General features: G+C 56.0%; 1 protein-coding gene across 3 annotated transcripts; it reads left to right on the top strand.

Moving 5' to 3' along the window:
- The first annotated feature begins 567 nt into the window (after positions 1-567).
- Positions 568-10809, top strand: PKDCC (protein kinase domain containing, cytoplasmic). Of its 3 annotated transcripts, none has more exons than XM_081592004.1 (7): positions 568-1409; positions 5509-5631; positions 6238-6509; positions 7216-7295; positions 7531-7638; positions 9510-9683; positions 9895-10809. In XM_081592004.1, exons 1-7 carry the CDS (start codon positions 771-773, stop codon positions 9978-9980), a joined length of 1482 nt encoding a protein of 493 aa, XP_081448130.1. In that variant the 5' UTR covers positions 568-770; the 3' UTR covers positions 9981-10809. The 3 variants fall into 3 exon arrangements, with proteins under 3 accessions (XP_081448130.1, XP_081448131.1, XP_081448132.1); XM_081592005.1 differs by having other exon boundaries at positions 585-1409; positions 6325-6509; XM_081592006.1 differs by lacking the exon at positions 7531-7638 and having other exon boundaries at positions 585-1409.
- Positions 10810-14471: the final 3662 nt, after the last annotated feature.

Below are 14471 nucleotides of genomic sequence, written 5' to 3'. Positions count from 1 at the left end.
AGCCCCTGAGCGCCCGCCTCCCCATCCCCGGCCCCCGAATCCGCTACTAAGCGATGAGCAGCGCCCCCTGCGTGAGGCGGGCCCCGCGCCCCTTCCCCGCGCCCAGCCAGCCCCATTGCCCCGGGTCCCAGGGAGGGCGCACCCTGGACCCAGCTGCTCGTCCCTTCCGGAACCCGTTACCCCCGGCCTCGCCCCTCCGTCTGCTCCCCCACCCTGCCCCGCCAGCTCAGTTGACCGCCTCCCGGGCCCGTTATCTGGCCGCCCCGGCCCCGTTATCCGCCCTCGCTCTGGGTCCGATCCCCCTGGCTCGTTCTGGGGCCGCCGCCGCCCCCTCCCTTTCTCCCCGAGCCCGCGATCCCGGGCCGCGCGCTGGGCAGGGCCGGAGCCGCCTCCGAGCTTCTTCTCAGGCCCGGACGGCTGCGGGAGGAGGTCCCGCTGTCAGTCAGCGGGGAAGGCCGGGCCGGCCGGAGGGGGCGGCGCCGAGGACTGGCTCGGGCCGGGAGCTGGGAGGCGGAGGCGGAGGGGGCGGGGGCGGGGGCGGGGGCGGCTCCGGGCCTTATAAGCGGCGGGGGCAGGGCGAGAGGGAGGCAAGTGTCAGGCCGATGTGCCGCCCGCGAGGGGCCGGGGCCGGGGTCGGGGCCGCCGGGGCCATGCGCGTGGGCTGGGCAGGGGGCCGGCGGAGCGCAGAGCGGAGCCGCCTCGGAGCCTGAGCCTCCCCGGGCCGCGGCCGGGGAGCCGCGCGGGGCCGGCCGGCCGGGGGGAGGGGAGCGATGCGGCGCCGGCGAGCGGCGGTGGCCGCGGGTTTCTGCGCCTCCTTCCTGCTGGGCTCGGTCCTCAACGTGCTCTTCGCACCGGGCTCAGAGCCTCCACGGCCCGGCCAGTCCCCGGGGCCCTCGCCAGCCCCGGGCCCTGGCCGTCGCGGGGGCCGTGGGGAGCTGGCCCGGCAGATTCGAGCGCGCTACGAGGAGGTGCAGCGCTATTCCCGCGGGGGCCCCGGGCCCGGGGCCGGCCGGCCGGAGCGGCGGCGCCTTATGGACCTGGCTCCGGGCGGTCCGGGCCTGCAGCGTCCCCGGTCCCCGCGGGCCCGGTCCCTGCCCGACGGCGCTCCGGGCTGGCCCCCGGCTCCCGGCCCGGGCTCCCCTGGTCCGGGCCCGCGCCTGGGGTGCGCCGCGCTCCGCAATGTGTCCGGCGCACAGTACTTGGGCTCCGGCTACACGAAGGCCGTGTACCGGGTCCGCCTGCCTGGCGGCGCGGCGGTGGCGCTCAAGGCGGTGGACTTCAGCGGCCACGATCTGGGCAGCTGCGTGCGTGAGTTCGGGGCGCGGAGGGGCTGCTATCGACTGGCGGCCCATAAGCTGCTCAAAGAGATGGTGCTGCTGGAGCGGCTGCGGCACCCCAACGTGCTGCAGGTACGAAGGTGCGGGTGCGGGGCTGAGGGTGCTGGTGGACGTGCCCAGGTCCGGGCACTCTGGCTAGAAGGGAACGCTTGTTTTTACACATAAAGAAGCGGAGCCCCAGTGACTGTGCCAGGTTAAACTGGGGGACAGAACCCAGTCCATGGCAGCTCCCCCCTACGCCACCCTGCTTCTCACTCCTGGGTTGCGGTCCGGAGAGACTCCCGGGTTCCTCAGCTTCCACACCATATCTCTTGACGACAGACCAGGACAGAGGGTTCCCAAACTCGGGATGGGGATTGGGGTCCGTTAGGACTTAGGACCCTGCCTCTGGCTGGAGCTGGGGTGTTGAGCACCAAGGAAATGACCCAAACCGAGACGCTGAACAGAGCTCATCCCTGAGTTAGAGGCACAGCTGCAGTGATCCCTTCACTTTCTTGATGGAATCTGAACCCCACTTCTCTCAACTTCCAAACAGTGACTTGTCTGACTTTGAAGGTAGGGTGGGACACCAAATGGGGTTGGGAAGAGCTAGAAAAAGACCAGGCTTGATTCCCCAAGAATATCCGGTACCCCACCCAGAAGCCACTGGAAGAACTGGAGGGGACTGGATAGTAGGCCACAAAATGCACAGCCTTTCTTGAGGAAACTCTGGGCCTCAAAGTAGGCTTTGGGGAAGCCTTTGGGGTCCTAGCTCAATTCCCAGGGGACAGGCTGAGGGCCTGAGGGTCTGAGAGTCACATTACATGAGCAAATGTGGCCAAGAGACTGGAGAATTGAGAAGGCCAGATGCCCAGGTTCCTACTGAATGGGACTCTGTCTCTCCCATTCACTGGGGAGCAGAGAGGAAAGATGAGACCCCACCTTGTCCCCTCCAGGCTAGACTGAGAGAGTGGGCCTCTCACAGTCCCACACTGCCCTAACACACCCACTTCCTCCTCTCCCCCAGCTCTCCTAGGTCCTTGAGTCAGTCCTGGGATTAGACAAACCATTCCCTTTGCACATGTCTGAGCAAACAGAGAGGGAAATCCCTGACTGCTCCTGGCCCAGTGAACACAGGGTGTGTGCAGGCTCCCCCGCTGAGGAACCACGCCCACACCTTCCACCTCCCAGCCCATTCACATGAACCTTTCTGCACCCAGGAAAATTGAGCAAAAACCCAGGAGTCCTTCCCTCTTTTCCTCAGGAGTGAGATGGACCCCAGGTCTGGGCATCACAGAATAGTAGAGAGAAGTCAGAGAGCTCTTGATACCACTGCTGGCTTCCAGGCTACCCCAGCCCTGATCAGACACGTGTCAACTGGATCCTGGGTTCTGAACTGGTTGCAGAAGGTCAGGCAGAGCCAGCAGCTGTGGGTGGCTTGCCTGGCGGCATAGCTGACTCTGGAGCTTCAGGGAGTAAGCAGCTGGTTACGTGGCCATTCTAACTGGGAGGATCTAGTTCTCTTCCCTTCCCAGGGGCTCCTGGGAACTTTTTGGAAGCTGGGGTGTCGGTCAGATTCCGAGGCAGTGGAGAAGGTCTTGAGTGTGTTAGCAGGATATTGAGTGTTAGTTAACTGACTCAAGACCCCCCTCCCTTACGACAGATTGGAAGTTTGCTGTGCTCTCCTGTCTCTTAAGGAACTCCTCCCGCCCTCTCACCCCACCCAGACTTCAACACTAGCAACAGCTAACCACCCCCACATATATCACAGAATGGTCCTCCACTTTAATGTCAGGCCCCCACCACAGTGCTGGAGGTGTCAAAGAAAAAAAATTATAACTGGTTTTCACTCAATCCCTCTTTAGACCAAGACTGGGTTGGCTGTGTGACTCTTACAGGGTGGGAGATTGGGGTGAGTTGCCCTAAGACACAAGTGTTACAAGATGGGGAGGGTCCCAGGTCCTTTCTGTCAGGGGAGAGGTGAAAAGCTACCCTTACTTACAGGGAGGTAGAGGTACCTTGGGGTGAATTTAGGGATGGCTTTGGTGGGGGTTTCATTCCCAGACCCCCAAGCCAGTATCGCTCTGGCTTCTTCAGCAATGTCATCTCTGCCTCCAAAGAGGGTCTTCTACCTGGGGGTCTTTTTGCTCAGGAGGCTTCCATTTGGGTGTGCAGGGAACTAGAAATAATGTTGTTTTAATACCTCTTAATCATTTAAAATTTCAAAATTGTTCAACTGTTTGCTGAACCAGGGAGGAGCCAGAGAGTGCTTCCCGCTCCCCGAGGCTCCCTCCCCCTCTCTGGCAGCCCCAGAGTTGGCGCTGTGGGTGTTCAAACAGCAAAGGCCCAGGACAGTTTGTCCCACTGGGCACTTTCCAGAGCTTGCTCTGGTCTCCGGGACTGCCCGGGCGGGGTGTCTCCATCCATCTTCTGTGACCCCTCCCCAGCCCACCTCTGACTCACACACAACACACGCACACACAATACACACAACACAGTGATAGATGCCTCTATAGCCCAGGGTCAAAGGGCACAAGGGTCTCCCCTCCCCTGCACCTCTGTCGTTCTGGGGCCTCTGGCCTCAGATGGGGCCCCAGGCCTGCCTGGACACTGATTCGAGCCCTGCCAGAGTATATTTCTTCTCCCAGAGGAACAAAAGATGCGGCTGAAATGCTCAGCCTCACGCTTCCTGGGGGGGTTAATGGTGTCTTTTTATTTTTTCCTGAGGGGTGTTGATTAATACCTCGTTAACAGCGCATTTAACGACCTCCGGGTGTTTAATAACCTTCAGAAGTTTCCCACAAAGGCTCAGACTCTGGGCAAGAAAATGAGAACCAGGCTCCAGGGCTGCTCCTTTTACCTCCCCCTACCGCTGCCCTCTTTGGGATCTGGGGCCTCCCCGGGCTGATGTGGGGTGGAGACGGAAGAAGAGAAAGGGAGAAGAGGGCACCCGGGATTTCCCCCAATCCCCCAAGTCGCCACCCTAGTGATCTGAGATGTGCCTTCCCTCATGCCAGCAGGACTGAGGTGGCTGACTCCAGGGATGGGGGGGCTAAAAGGTCCCTACTGGGATGGAAGGGAAAGTGTAGGGGCCTGGTGTGGAACCACGAAGGGTGAAAGCCTGCAGGGACGTCTAGCCCACAGGCTTGGCTCCGCTGGTATCCACCCCACCCCCACCCCCATCATTCAGCTCTCCTCTCTTCCTGCTCTGGCCCCGACAACTTGGCCTTTGTGTTCCTGCCCCACAGGGTGCTGGGTGTTTGGAGCACCAGCTGATCCCTTAGCTGATGTACAGCGAGGTGGGAAAGGTGGGAACAAGCAGGGCTCTCCATGGATCCTGGTTTAGGTGTCGGTGACAAAGTCAGGCTGTGTTTCCCAGAAGCCCCTGGCCAGCTGAGCTGTACAAAGCTCCTCCTCCAGATCCTATGGAGTGGAAAAGCCCTTGTGACCATGCCCTCAAAGAACAGTGACCTTCCCCAGGAACTCACTACTACCCCAGCTGACACAGGTCATCCCCCACCACCACCACCAACCATGCAAAGAACACCCAAGGGTATGAGCCCTGGATTCTTTTTGTACTGATCAACACTTGTTACAAATCCTCAGGGAGATTGCTTTCCCTACAGAAAAACCAGAGCAGAGGAAAAATTAAGGTGCCTATAAGTGAAAATGAAGCAAAGACAAGGATTAGAGCAGGGGAGGAGGTACGATAACCATTTGTTGGTTTGCCAGTTAGCAAATGGTACTCTTGGAAAGAACAAGGCTGTGGAATCAGAGTGACATATATTTAAATCCTAGCTCCTGCATTTCTTAGCTGTGTGGCCTTGTGGGGGTAAATTTAACCTCTCTGAGTTGGTTTCCTCACATGGGAATTGGAGATACTAATAGTACCAACTATGCCTTTTTAGATTATTCTAAGAATTGAGTTATGCATGTAAAACATTTAGCACAGTGCCTGGCACATGGTTATCACATGGTGCTCAGACCTGCCCATTTACCTGAGTGGCCAAAGGTAAGGGGCTGCTAGAACAGTGGGCTAGAGCGCAGGCTTCCCAGGCAGAGTTGCTCTTCTCTTCTGGCCTGAGCTGAAGCAGAGACCTAGGGATGGGAGGGTGGGGGCATCTGACAACCCAGCCCTTCCTTGTCCCTACCCCCACCCTGTGACCTCATGACCCGCCTGGGCCTCTTTCAGCTCTATGGCTACTGCTACCAGGACAGTGAGGACATCCCAGACACCCTGACCACCATCACGGAGCTGGGCGCCCCTGTGGAGATGATCCAGCTGCTGCAGACTTCCTGGGAGGATCGCTTCCGAGTGAGCAGGGAGGAGGGCCAGTCGGCCTTGGGCTCCTGGCTGGGATGGTTCTCCCTTAGAAGGTCAGCCCTCCAGAGCAGCTTGGACTCCCTTAGTTGAGGGAGGGAGGGAGGGAAGGATGCCGTGAAGTTGACTCAGCCATCAGCCAAAGGGTTAAAAAAAAAAAAACCAAGGCAGAGAGGATCCTATTTTTGTACTCCTGTTCCACACACACACACACACAAACACACACCCTCAGCCTGGCTGCAGGAGGGCCAGTGTCCTAGGTCTAGAAAGATCTTAAGGTCATCTTGGCCTGCCCTCTATTTGCATGCACTGGACAGAACCCACACTGAGATGCAACTTCAGGGAGGAGTCCCCAGATTTTCCTTGCTCGTTTCCCCACTTTCTCCATGTTACCCTCAGGGTCAGGCCAGCCATGGGGTTGTAGAAAATCACTGGTTTGCTCCATAAGGTCCCAGGCCTCAGTCCTTAGTGAACACTCAAGCCTTTAAGAGAAAGGCAAACCCCCCAGCTCAGTCCAGAGCCTCAGAGGAGGGCACCCTGGAGCCCCTAGGCTCCTTTCCCTGGAGAAAAGCAGTGAGCAGTCCGGTGTCTGCCCCTCAGATCTGCCTGAGCCTGGGCCGCCTCCTCCACCACCTGGCCCACTCCCCGCTGGGCTCGGTCACTCTGCTGGACTTCCGCCCCCGACAGTTTGTGCTGGTGGACGGGGAGCTGAAGGTGACGGATCTGGATGACGCCCGTGTGGAGGAGACGCCGTGCACAGGCAATGCCGACTGCTTACTCGAGTTCCCAGCCAGGAACTTCACCCTGCCCTGCTCTGCCCAGGGCTGGTGCGAGGCCATGAACGAGAAACGCAACCTCTACAACGCCTACAGGTGACCTCCACCCCCACTCAGGAGGACCAGCGAGGGGCCCCAGGGGGGACGGCAGGGAGGGGAGCTCACACGGGGTCCAAGAGACCAGCCAAGGCGGGAGACTGCCATGACCAATGGAGTGGCAGGGGTGGGGAAAGGCTCCCCCACGTCCAGAAGGGAACAGGCAGGCTCCTGACCATGAAGCTAAAAATAGTCAGCTCCAAGGAGAATCCGGGTTGGGGGGTGGCAGCTGGAGGCTTCTTAAAATAGTGTCAGACTCAGCCTAGGGCTGGTGGGAGGGCCCTGCCCCTTCCTCCCGGGGCCCTGGGAGGGCCCTGCCCCTTCCTCCCGGGGCCCTTCGCTTGTGGAAGCTCCTCATAGAGCCAAGCCGTGGAAGTTGGCTCTGACACGGGTCAACCTGGGGGATAATGTGGAGCTGAGGGGTGGACAAGTTCCCAGAATGGATGGGGAAAACACACCTCAGACTTCGATTTGGTGTGAAGTTACTTGTGGCCGTAGCATGTGCCCAGACCCCAGTAGGGCACATGCTGAATTGACTCCTTAGTCTGAATCGACTCCTCAGCACCCTCTGGGGCTATATGGGTGAAATGGTTAGCCCAAGGGATTGGGCTCCCTAGTGAGATTGGGGTTCTGTCCCAAGTTGGGGTAGAGGAAGGCTATGTTCTCACAGGCTGGACCTTGAGCCCCTGATTTCTCTCGGCCCCAGGTTTTTCTTCACATACCTCCTGCCCCATAGTGCCCCGACTTCACTCCGGCCCCTGCTGGACAGCATCGTCAACGCCACAGGTGAGCACTGCCTCCCATCACCTTGTCCCCCGTGCCTCCAGCAAGCATGGGAACAAGAATGGCCCAGGATGGCACACAGTGCAGAAACATCTCTTCCCAAAGTAGATTCTGTGGTAACCCCCCCACCCCAGTTCTCTGGTCATCAGGGCCCAGGCTCCAGAGTTGGGGTGGGTGGGGGCGGGGAGGGAGACGTAGGAGCCCAGGTCCCCTCTTAGAGCCACACTGCACTCTGCAGGAGAGCTCACCTGGGGGGTGGACGAGACCCTGGCCCAGCTGGAGAAGGTGCTGCACCTGTACCGGAGCGGGCAGTATCTGCAGAACTCCACCACGGGCAGCCAAGCTGGTGAGTGGCCCCTGTAGGGATTCAGGGGCGGGGAAGGTGGGGAGCGGTTCGAGGAGAGTAATCCCCCTAGGTGGGGAAGTGGGTCCACCTCCCTTTGAGACTCACTTGGAGTGGTGCAGAGAGACAGCTTGGCCTTCACTCAGATCTTCCCTCTGACTGAGCTAGAACAACTATGTATGTGTGTGTTAGTTGCTCAGTCATAGCCAACTCTTTGCAACCCCGTGGACTATAGCTCACCAGGCTCCTCTGTCCATATGATTCTCCAGGCATGAATACTGGAATGAGTTGCCATTTCCTTCTCTGGGGGATCTTCCCAACCCAGGGGTCAAACCTTGGTCTTCCGCATTGCAGACAAATTCTTTACCATCTGAGCCACCTGGGAAGCCCAGGAATAACTATGATTCTGCCTTGACCTGGGGGTTGGGCTCTGACACCCCTTCTCTGGGTAGCTGCAAAGCTCGTTCTGTATTGTGTGTACTTTCAGCAAGTTACTTACACCTTGAGCCTCACTTTCCTCATCTGTGAATTGGGTTCAGTATTACCTGCCTCACAAAATTCTTCCGGGGAGTAAATGATAGGTGAAACGGGGAGTGAGTGATAGGTGAAACGTGTGAAAGCAGTTAACTAGTTTCCTCTTACACAGCTGGAACACAGTCTGTGTTTACTTCTCTTTCCTTCCTCACCCTTCTGGGGCTAGGAGGACAACTGGAGGTGGAGAGGGCTCCACCTGATACCAGTTAAGAAGCCCCTGAGCAGGGAGAGAATTCCAGGCACGACTTGCAGGCACTTGCAGGCTGCGTGGTCCCTCCGCTGAGGCCCTGGGGTTTAGCACGGTTGGCAGGGGGCGAGGGATGGGCAGCCTCTGTATTCAAGGAGCTCTGGCCAGTCTTAGGGGTGGGGGAGCCCTCGTTAGCCCTGTAAATAAAGTTTAACGAGGTGAACAATGGCTGGCTCTGTCCCTGAGGACGCCGTTTATGGGGCTATAAATCACAGCCTGCCCTGGACTTTGGTCTAGTCCCTGTAGAAGAAGGAGGCAGGAAGCGGGGTGGCCAAGGCCCAGGGCTTCTGCATTATCAGTGTGGAGCTGGGGCTCCCCAGGCAGCAGGAAAGACAGGAGGCCTGCAGCGAAGCAGCTTCCCGGTTGAGGAGTTTTCAGAGCTTCCAGGGGCTCTTTCTGTGAAATGGGAAGATTTCATATTCTTCTAGGCTCTGCCCCAAACACTCAAGTTGTGGATTCCCAAATGGTAATTCTTTGTGTTTTACATTCATCTGCATGCTTCTGAACTTCTGACCCCCACTACCCAAGGAGCTGGCCTAACCTCTCTCCCCAAGGCCAGAAGGAAATGGGACCATGGGCAGCTGGAAACTGTTGCTCCTCAAAGTGTGGTCTGCAGACCAGCAGTGCCAGAAGCTGGTTGGAAATACCAGTTCCCTGGCTCCTCCCCAGACCTTCAGAATCAGAATCTACATTTTAACAAGATTGCTGAAGATTCACATGCACACTGAAGTTTGGGAAGCCCAGCTTTAAATGTCTAAAATGTTCCAAGCTCAGCAACCAGCCTGGTCAACCAGTAGCTCCGCGTGTGTGTGTTCGTCCCACACATGTGCCCGCCATCACATGCAGCCTAAATCACTTGTGCGCCCTTAGATTTGGGAGATGTGTATCTCCCAAAGGTAGCCTGAGCTTTGCCTTTCCTGAGTGGTCATCCCAGTTCCACAATGGTAGCTGCCTGCATCTCCATGTTGGAAGACTGGGCTGGGTTTTAGACTACATCTAAGAAATGGGTCTCCTAGCCCTTTAAGGAAAGTAATCCCAGCCCTCACCCCTGGCCACACAGAGTTCTCACTTGAGCTCCATCTCCAACCCACAGAGTACCAGCGCCTCCCCGACAGTACTGTCCCCCAGGAGGACTACCGATGCTGGCCATCCTACCACCACGGAAGCTGCCTCCTTTCAGTGTTCAACCTGGCCGAGGCTGTGGACATCTGTGAGAACCATGCCCAGTGCCAGGCCTTTGTGGTCACCAACCAGACCACCTGGACAGGTGAGCCAGGGGGAAAGGACATCCTGAGGGAGGTGACCAGACTCTCCAGAAGAGACTGACGGGTAGTGGTGGTCCCCCATCAGAAGCCAGAAACAATGAGAAAACAAGGAGGCTGAGGGGATGAGAGACAAGTTTTCTTGTGTTAGGGAGAGTGGCCCTGCTTCCCGGAAGAGAAACATCCAGTCCTGTTACCTCTCACTTCTGCCTCCAGGTCGGCACCTGGTCTTTTTCAAGACAGGATGGAGCCACGTGGTCCCTGATCCCAGCAAGACCACATATGTGAGGGCCTCTGGCTGAACCATCTGCGGGCTCCGCTGACCATCCCCGCCAGCTGGGCTTGCCCGTGACTTGCACTAGCAGCACTGCATGTCACGTGGGCACCCCTGCAGACCAAGCTGACAGCCCAGGCAGACCGAGGTGACCAGGACAATGTGCAATAATGCCAAATGTTAAAAATGTGAGTTTACCAGTCTAGGTCTGGGACTGCTGGCTCCAGGGCCAGGAATGGGGGAGGGAGCCGACTGCCCCTCTCACCGTCTTGGCTGCCAGTAGGGCTCAGGCTGGTCTCCCCATTGGGGGCTCTGCCCCTCAATGGGGACAGTTCCATGGGCAGCCCCATCACTGTGTTTGTAGTGTGAGAATGTAGCCAGAGCCCCTGTTGCTGGTGCTGCTGCATGTGCCATGGCCCAGCAGGGGCTGCGAGGGGACAATCGGTCATGGAACGTTCTCTTAGCCAAGCTCCTGAGCGGAGGAGACTTGAAGGGATGCTCCAAGATGTGGGTGATTCTGTACCCCAGAGCAGCTGACTCTGGGAACCCGACAGGGGGCACCTGCCAGCCTTCCCAGGGGCACAGGCAGAGGAGCACACAAGTTATGAGCCACGTCGTGGGTTGAGGAGCAGGTAGCAGTTTGAGCCAGGACCTGGGGTGGGGGTGGGGCCGGGGCCTTTCTGCCTCATTTGCTTTCAGTGAAAGCCGCAAAGCAGCCAAAACCAGCCTCTCCCCGCTCCTGGAGTTTGTATATCCAGAAGCTTTTGTACTTTTTGTTCATTAAAATGTTTATTTTTGTAAAAAAAATAAAATCAATTAATAAAATGACATTTCACGGCAAGGACTGACCTCCCCAGCCACAGTTTCTTGGCCTGACTTCCTTGTGCTCAGTCATGTCCCTGGTGTATGTCTGGGAGTTGGGGGAGGAGTGGTGTGTGACAAAGAAGTGAAATTGCCATGGCAGACACTGAAGTTTGCAAAATGTGTTTTCAAGCCCTGCTCCCATGGCCTCCATCTCCCTCCTTGGTCCTGCACATCCTTGTCCTAACCAAAGACGTGAGGAACCCCTTCCCCTAACAAAGTTAACATTTTAATACCCATTGGCTTCTGATATACAAAGCCTTTACCCAAAGGACTCATGTCCTAATGGTTGGATGTCAGCCATGCCAGGGGACCCTGAGCAGTCTCCAGTCTGGTTGGCTTTGCCTTGGTGGAGGGGTTGGTCCTGGCCATTATCACCACATGGTAATGTACACTTTTCTTTTTCAGAGCCTTTCTTTTCTTTTCTTTGAGCAAGAATATATGGAAGGTGGAGAGATAGCAAAGTCCATGGAAAGCCCAGCCCCTTCATGGGTTTTGAAAGGGAGGGTCTAATAGGGCAAGGCCCAAGTACATGGAGGCCCAGAGTGAAAAGGTTCAAGATCACACTGAGGCCAGAGAGAGCCCCAGCATGGATACAATTCATCTTCTTCTTTTTTAATAGTAATTATCTTTTAAAGCTGTGTGGTTCTGTTTTGTTTAATTTTTCTTTATTTTTTGGCTGCACCATGCAGCCTGTGGGATCTTAGTTCCCTGACCAGGAACTGAACCTGTGCCTCCTGCTGTGGAAACATGGAGTGTAAATCACTGGACCACCAACGAATTCTCTGGATGCAAGTCTTCTAACTTGAGATCCCACATCTTCTCTCCTATACACCATTCTACTTCTAGAATATTCTCAAAGTGTACAAGCCTGTGAAGGCTTTAAGAAGAATAATCGAAGTTTACCTCAGAACCTGATTTCTTCTCACCAGATTTTCTTGGCATAATTTATGCACAGGTTGTCCCCTTAGTTTTAAGTAATTGAGAAGCTGATGTTAGTCCTAGAGTCCTCATTATGGAGCTGCTCATACCCTCAAGGTTGTACCTCAGCACCACCATTCCCAGCCCACATACCCTACATCCTGCCTCTGGTTACTTAGTCTTGGTGACTATGGAGAGCAAGGAGCATCAAAGGCTCCACAGAACCTCACACCATGATTCAACCAAGCTGGGTCCTGCCCATACTCATCACCCTCAGTCCCCACCCCTCCAAGGAGGAGTTCGACTTCCACCAGCCTCCATACCCCTTTCCTCAGCTGAATTCACGCGCTGCCACATGTGTAGCCTGCCGTGTGCCGGCCAGTGTTAGAGTTTACACTGCCCTCTGTTGTTCTCCAACTGCCCACCAATCTGTGGAGCTCTGAGGGTGGGAGAACTATACCACTATGCTGGGCCCAAGGAGGTACCACAGGGCTGGGGCAGCAAGGTCTGCAGGGTCTGTGCCATCCACAGAGAAGCAAAGACCCTGGTAACAGTCAGCAGAGAGGCCCACAGGGCTCAGGAACTGAGGAAAGAGAAGGCTGAAGATTAACCCATCACTGCCTTTGGGGCATCTAGAAATTTCCAGATGAGGGGTTCACTGGCCCGTGGGGAGGGGCAGGCTTTGGCCTCGGCAAGCCACGATTATCATTCCAGTTTTACAGACCTGAAAACTGAAGCCCAGGTCACAGCTGCAAAGGGATTTAGGGAGCATTCAAACCTATGCCAACCTTCCAAGCCTGTTCTGGGAAGAGAATGAAGTTAGAGTCAGGGAGCCCATACTGTGAGTGATGCCCAAATCGAATGGAGGTCCAAAGGGCATAAAACCTTTTCTGAAAGACTCACCTGCAGGTGGCTAAAGGCTTAGTAAACAGCTTTTTCCTCAGTGAGTGAGCCTTAACTCTAAACCCATATCTGGGGGGCAAAAATGGTCAGACTCAGTCCTACAGAATAGAAAGCAGCGTTTGCAGCTAGGGTTGAAGAGGGTAGTGAGTGAAAGCCAACAGCCAAATCATCCCTCCCCCCCCGGCCTTTTCCATGTAGCCACCTGTGAGCTTGGAAGAAGTTCAGTTCCTGAGATCATCTTGTCCCCTTCCTGCAGAAGCCAGATCCATAGCTTTCTGCCCCAAAGTCTATGTTCTTTCCTCTCCTCTGCACAGCCAGTGACACCAAGATCCAACGCATGGAAGAAATGCATTTGTCCAGCGAAGCCTCAGGTGTTGATACCAGAGGAAGGAGGTGGGTCTTTCCCAGGGCTGGAGTAGTTAAGAAAAACATGAGAGGGCCCATGGTGCCACTAGGCCCCCACGAGGCTCTGGAGGAACTCTGGCCAGTCTTTCTCTTTGCTCACTGTGTGGTCTGGGCTGTGACGACTCTCCAAGCCTCCATCTCCTTATCTGCAGATTTCAGATTTATGATACCCACTTCATAGCAGTGTTACGGGCATTGAATGAAATTACGTACAGAAAACTCTTAACCAGTGTCAGCACACAGTGCTTAAGAAACACTGAGTGATAATTGTCATTGTTACTGTTATGAGTGTGTTGAACCCTCCATGTTCTTCCATGGCCTGGCATACAAGAGGATCCAGGTCAGCTGGGGTGGGCCCAGGTACAGCCGGACTGTGTCCCAACCCTCCATCTCCAGCACCTCCACCAGGGAGCGCTGGAGGAGGTGGAGCCAGGCTCCCCGGGCCAGTGCCCTGGACACTGAGTGTGTGGCAGACAGAAGGGGGAAGTGGATTAACATGAAAGCAGAAAATGGGATTAGGAGGCTTCAGGATAATGTGCCCACCCACCCCTGTCCATGACAACAGCTTCTTTCACTCTGTGGCTTCTGGAAGCCAGAGTTTAGGAAGCTTGGTTGCCCCTTGGTCCCGGCGAAGAGCTGGGAAGAAGCTTGGTGGGCTATGAATGTGGGACTACTCAGATGGCCTGGAAGAGGGGCCCCGCTGCCTTTGCATGCACTTTCTGGTCTAATCCTCATGGCATCTGTGAGATCAGTGATGGCCCAGAGAGATGAGGATCTGGAATTCAAGTCTAGGTGGTCACTCCTGAAACTCGATGATCCTTCCCCTCTAACACTGTCTCGCCCAGGAGCACAGTGCCCCCTTGAACCCAAGAAATCAATGATCTGCCTCTTCCCTTGGGAGTTTCCAAACTTACACTCTGCCTTTGATGAGAAACCCAAAGAGTAATTTAAGAAGACCTGGTCCTCTCTGTTCTCATCCCTTTGTAGCGCATGGGCTTAGTTGCCCATCTAGTTCCCCAACCAGCAATGGAACCCATGTCCCCTGCATTGGAATGCAGATTCTTAACCACTGGACCACTAGGGAAGTCCCAGGCCCAGGCATTTTTGAAGTACTCCTTTGAGGCCTGTCATGCAGTATTTTAATTTCCCTCATTCACCTCTCTGTGAATCCAAGCCGTACTACCCGCTTCAGTGGAGAAAAGAGCTTGATCAGTCCCAACTATGTGAAGGAGACAGACAAGGGTACTTCTCAAAATTACCTCTCAAGCCCTAGTGGATCTTTGATGACCATGTAGGGAGAAGTTCATTTTCCACCTCACTCCAGAAACCAGATCAAGGCCCCTTTCAGCTTCGTTTTTCAGGACAGTGACCCCTCGTCCTCCTGCCCCATCCTACCCAGCCCCCACAGCCTCTCACCCACCCTCCACTG

Source organism: Giraffa tippelskirchi, chromosome 4, assembly GCF_054371585.1.
Source record: "Giraffa tippelskirchi isolate mGirTip1 chromosome 4, T2T-mGirTip1v1.2.pri, whole genome shotgun sequence".
NCBI classification, from domain to species: domain Eukaryota; kingdom Metazoa; phylum Chordata; class Mammalia; order Artiodactyla; family Giraffidae; genus Giraffa; species Giraffa tippelskirchi.
This window is presented reverse-complemented; position numbering and strand designations above follow the sequence as displayed.

Excerpts from the sequence above, each read along its gene's own strand:
- PKDCC (XM_081592004.1), top strand. The coding sequence starts at position 771 with ATGCGGCGCCGGCGAGCGGCGGTGGCCGCGGGTTTCTGCGCCTCCTTC. Across the intron at positions 1,410-5,508 it reads GGCACCCCAACGTGCTGCAG|CTCTATGGCTACTGCTACCA; the intron begins GTACGAAGGTGC and ends GGCCTCTTTCAG. Across the intron at positions 7,296-7,530 it reads CAGCATCGTCAACGCCACAG|GAGAGCTCACCTGGGGGGTG; the intron begins GTGAGCACTGCC and ends TGCACTCTGCAG.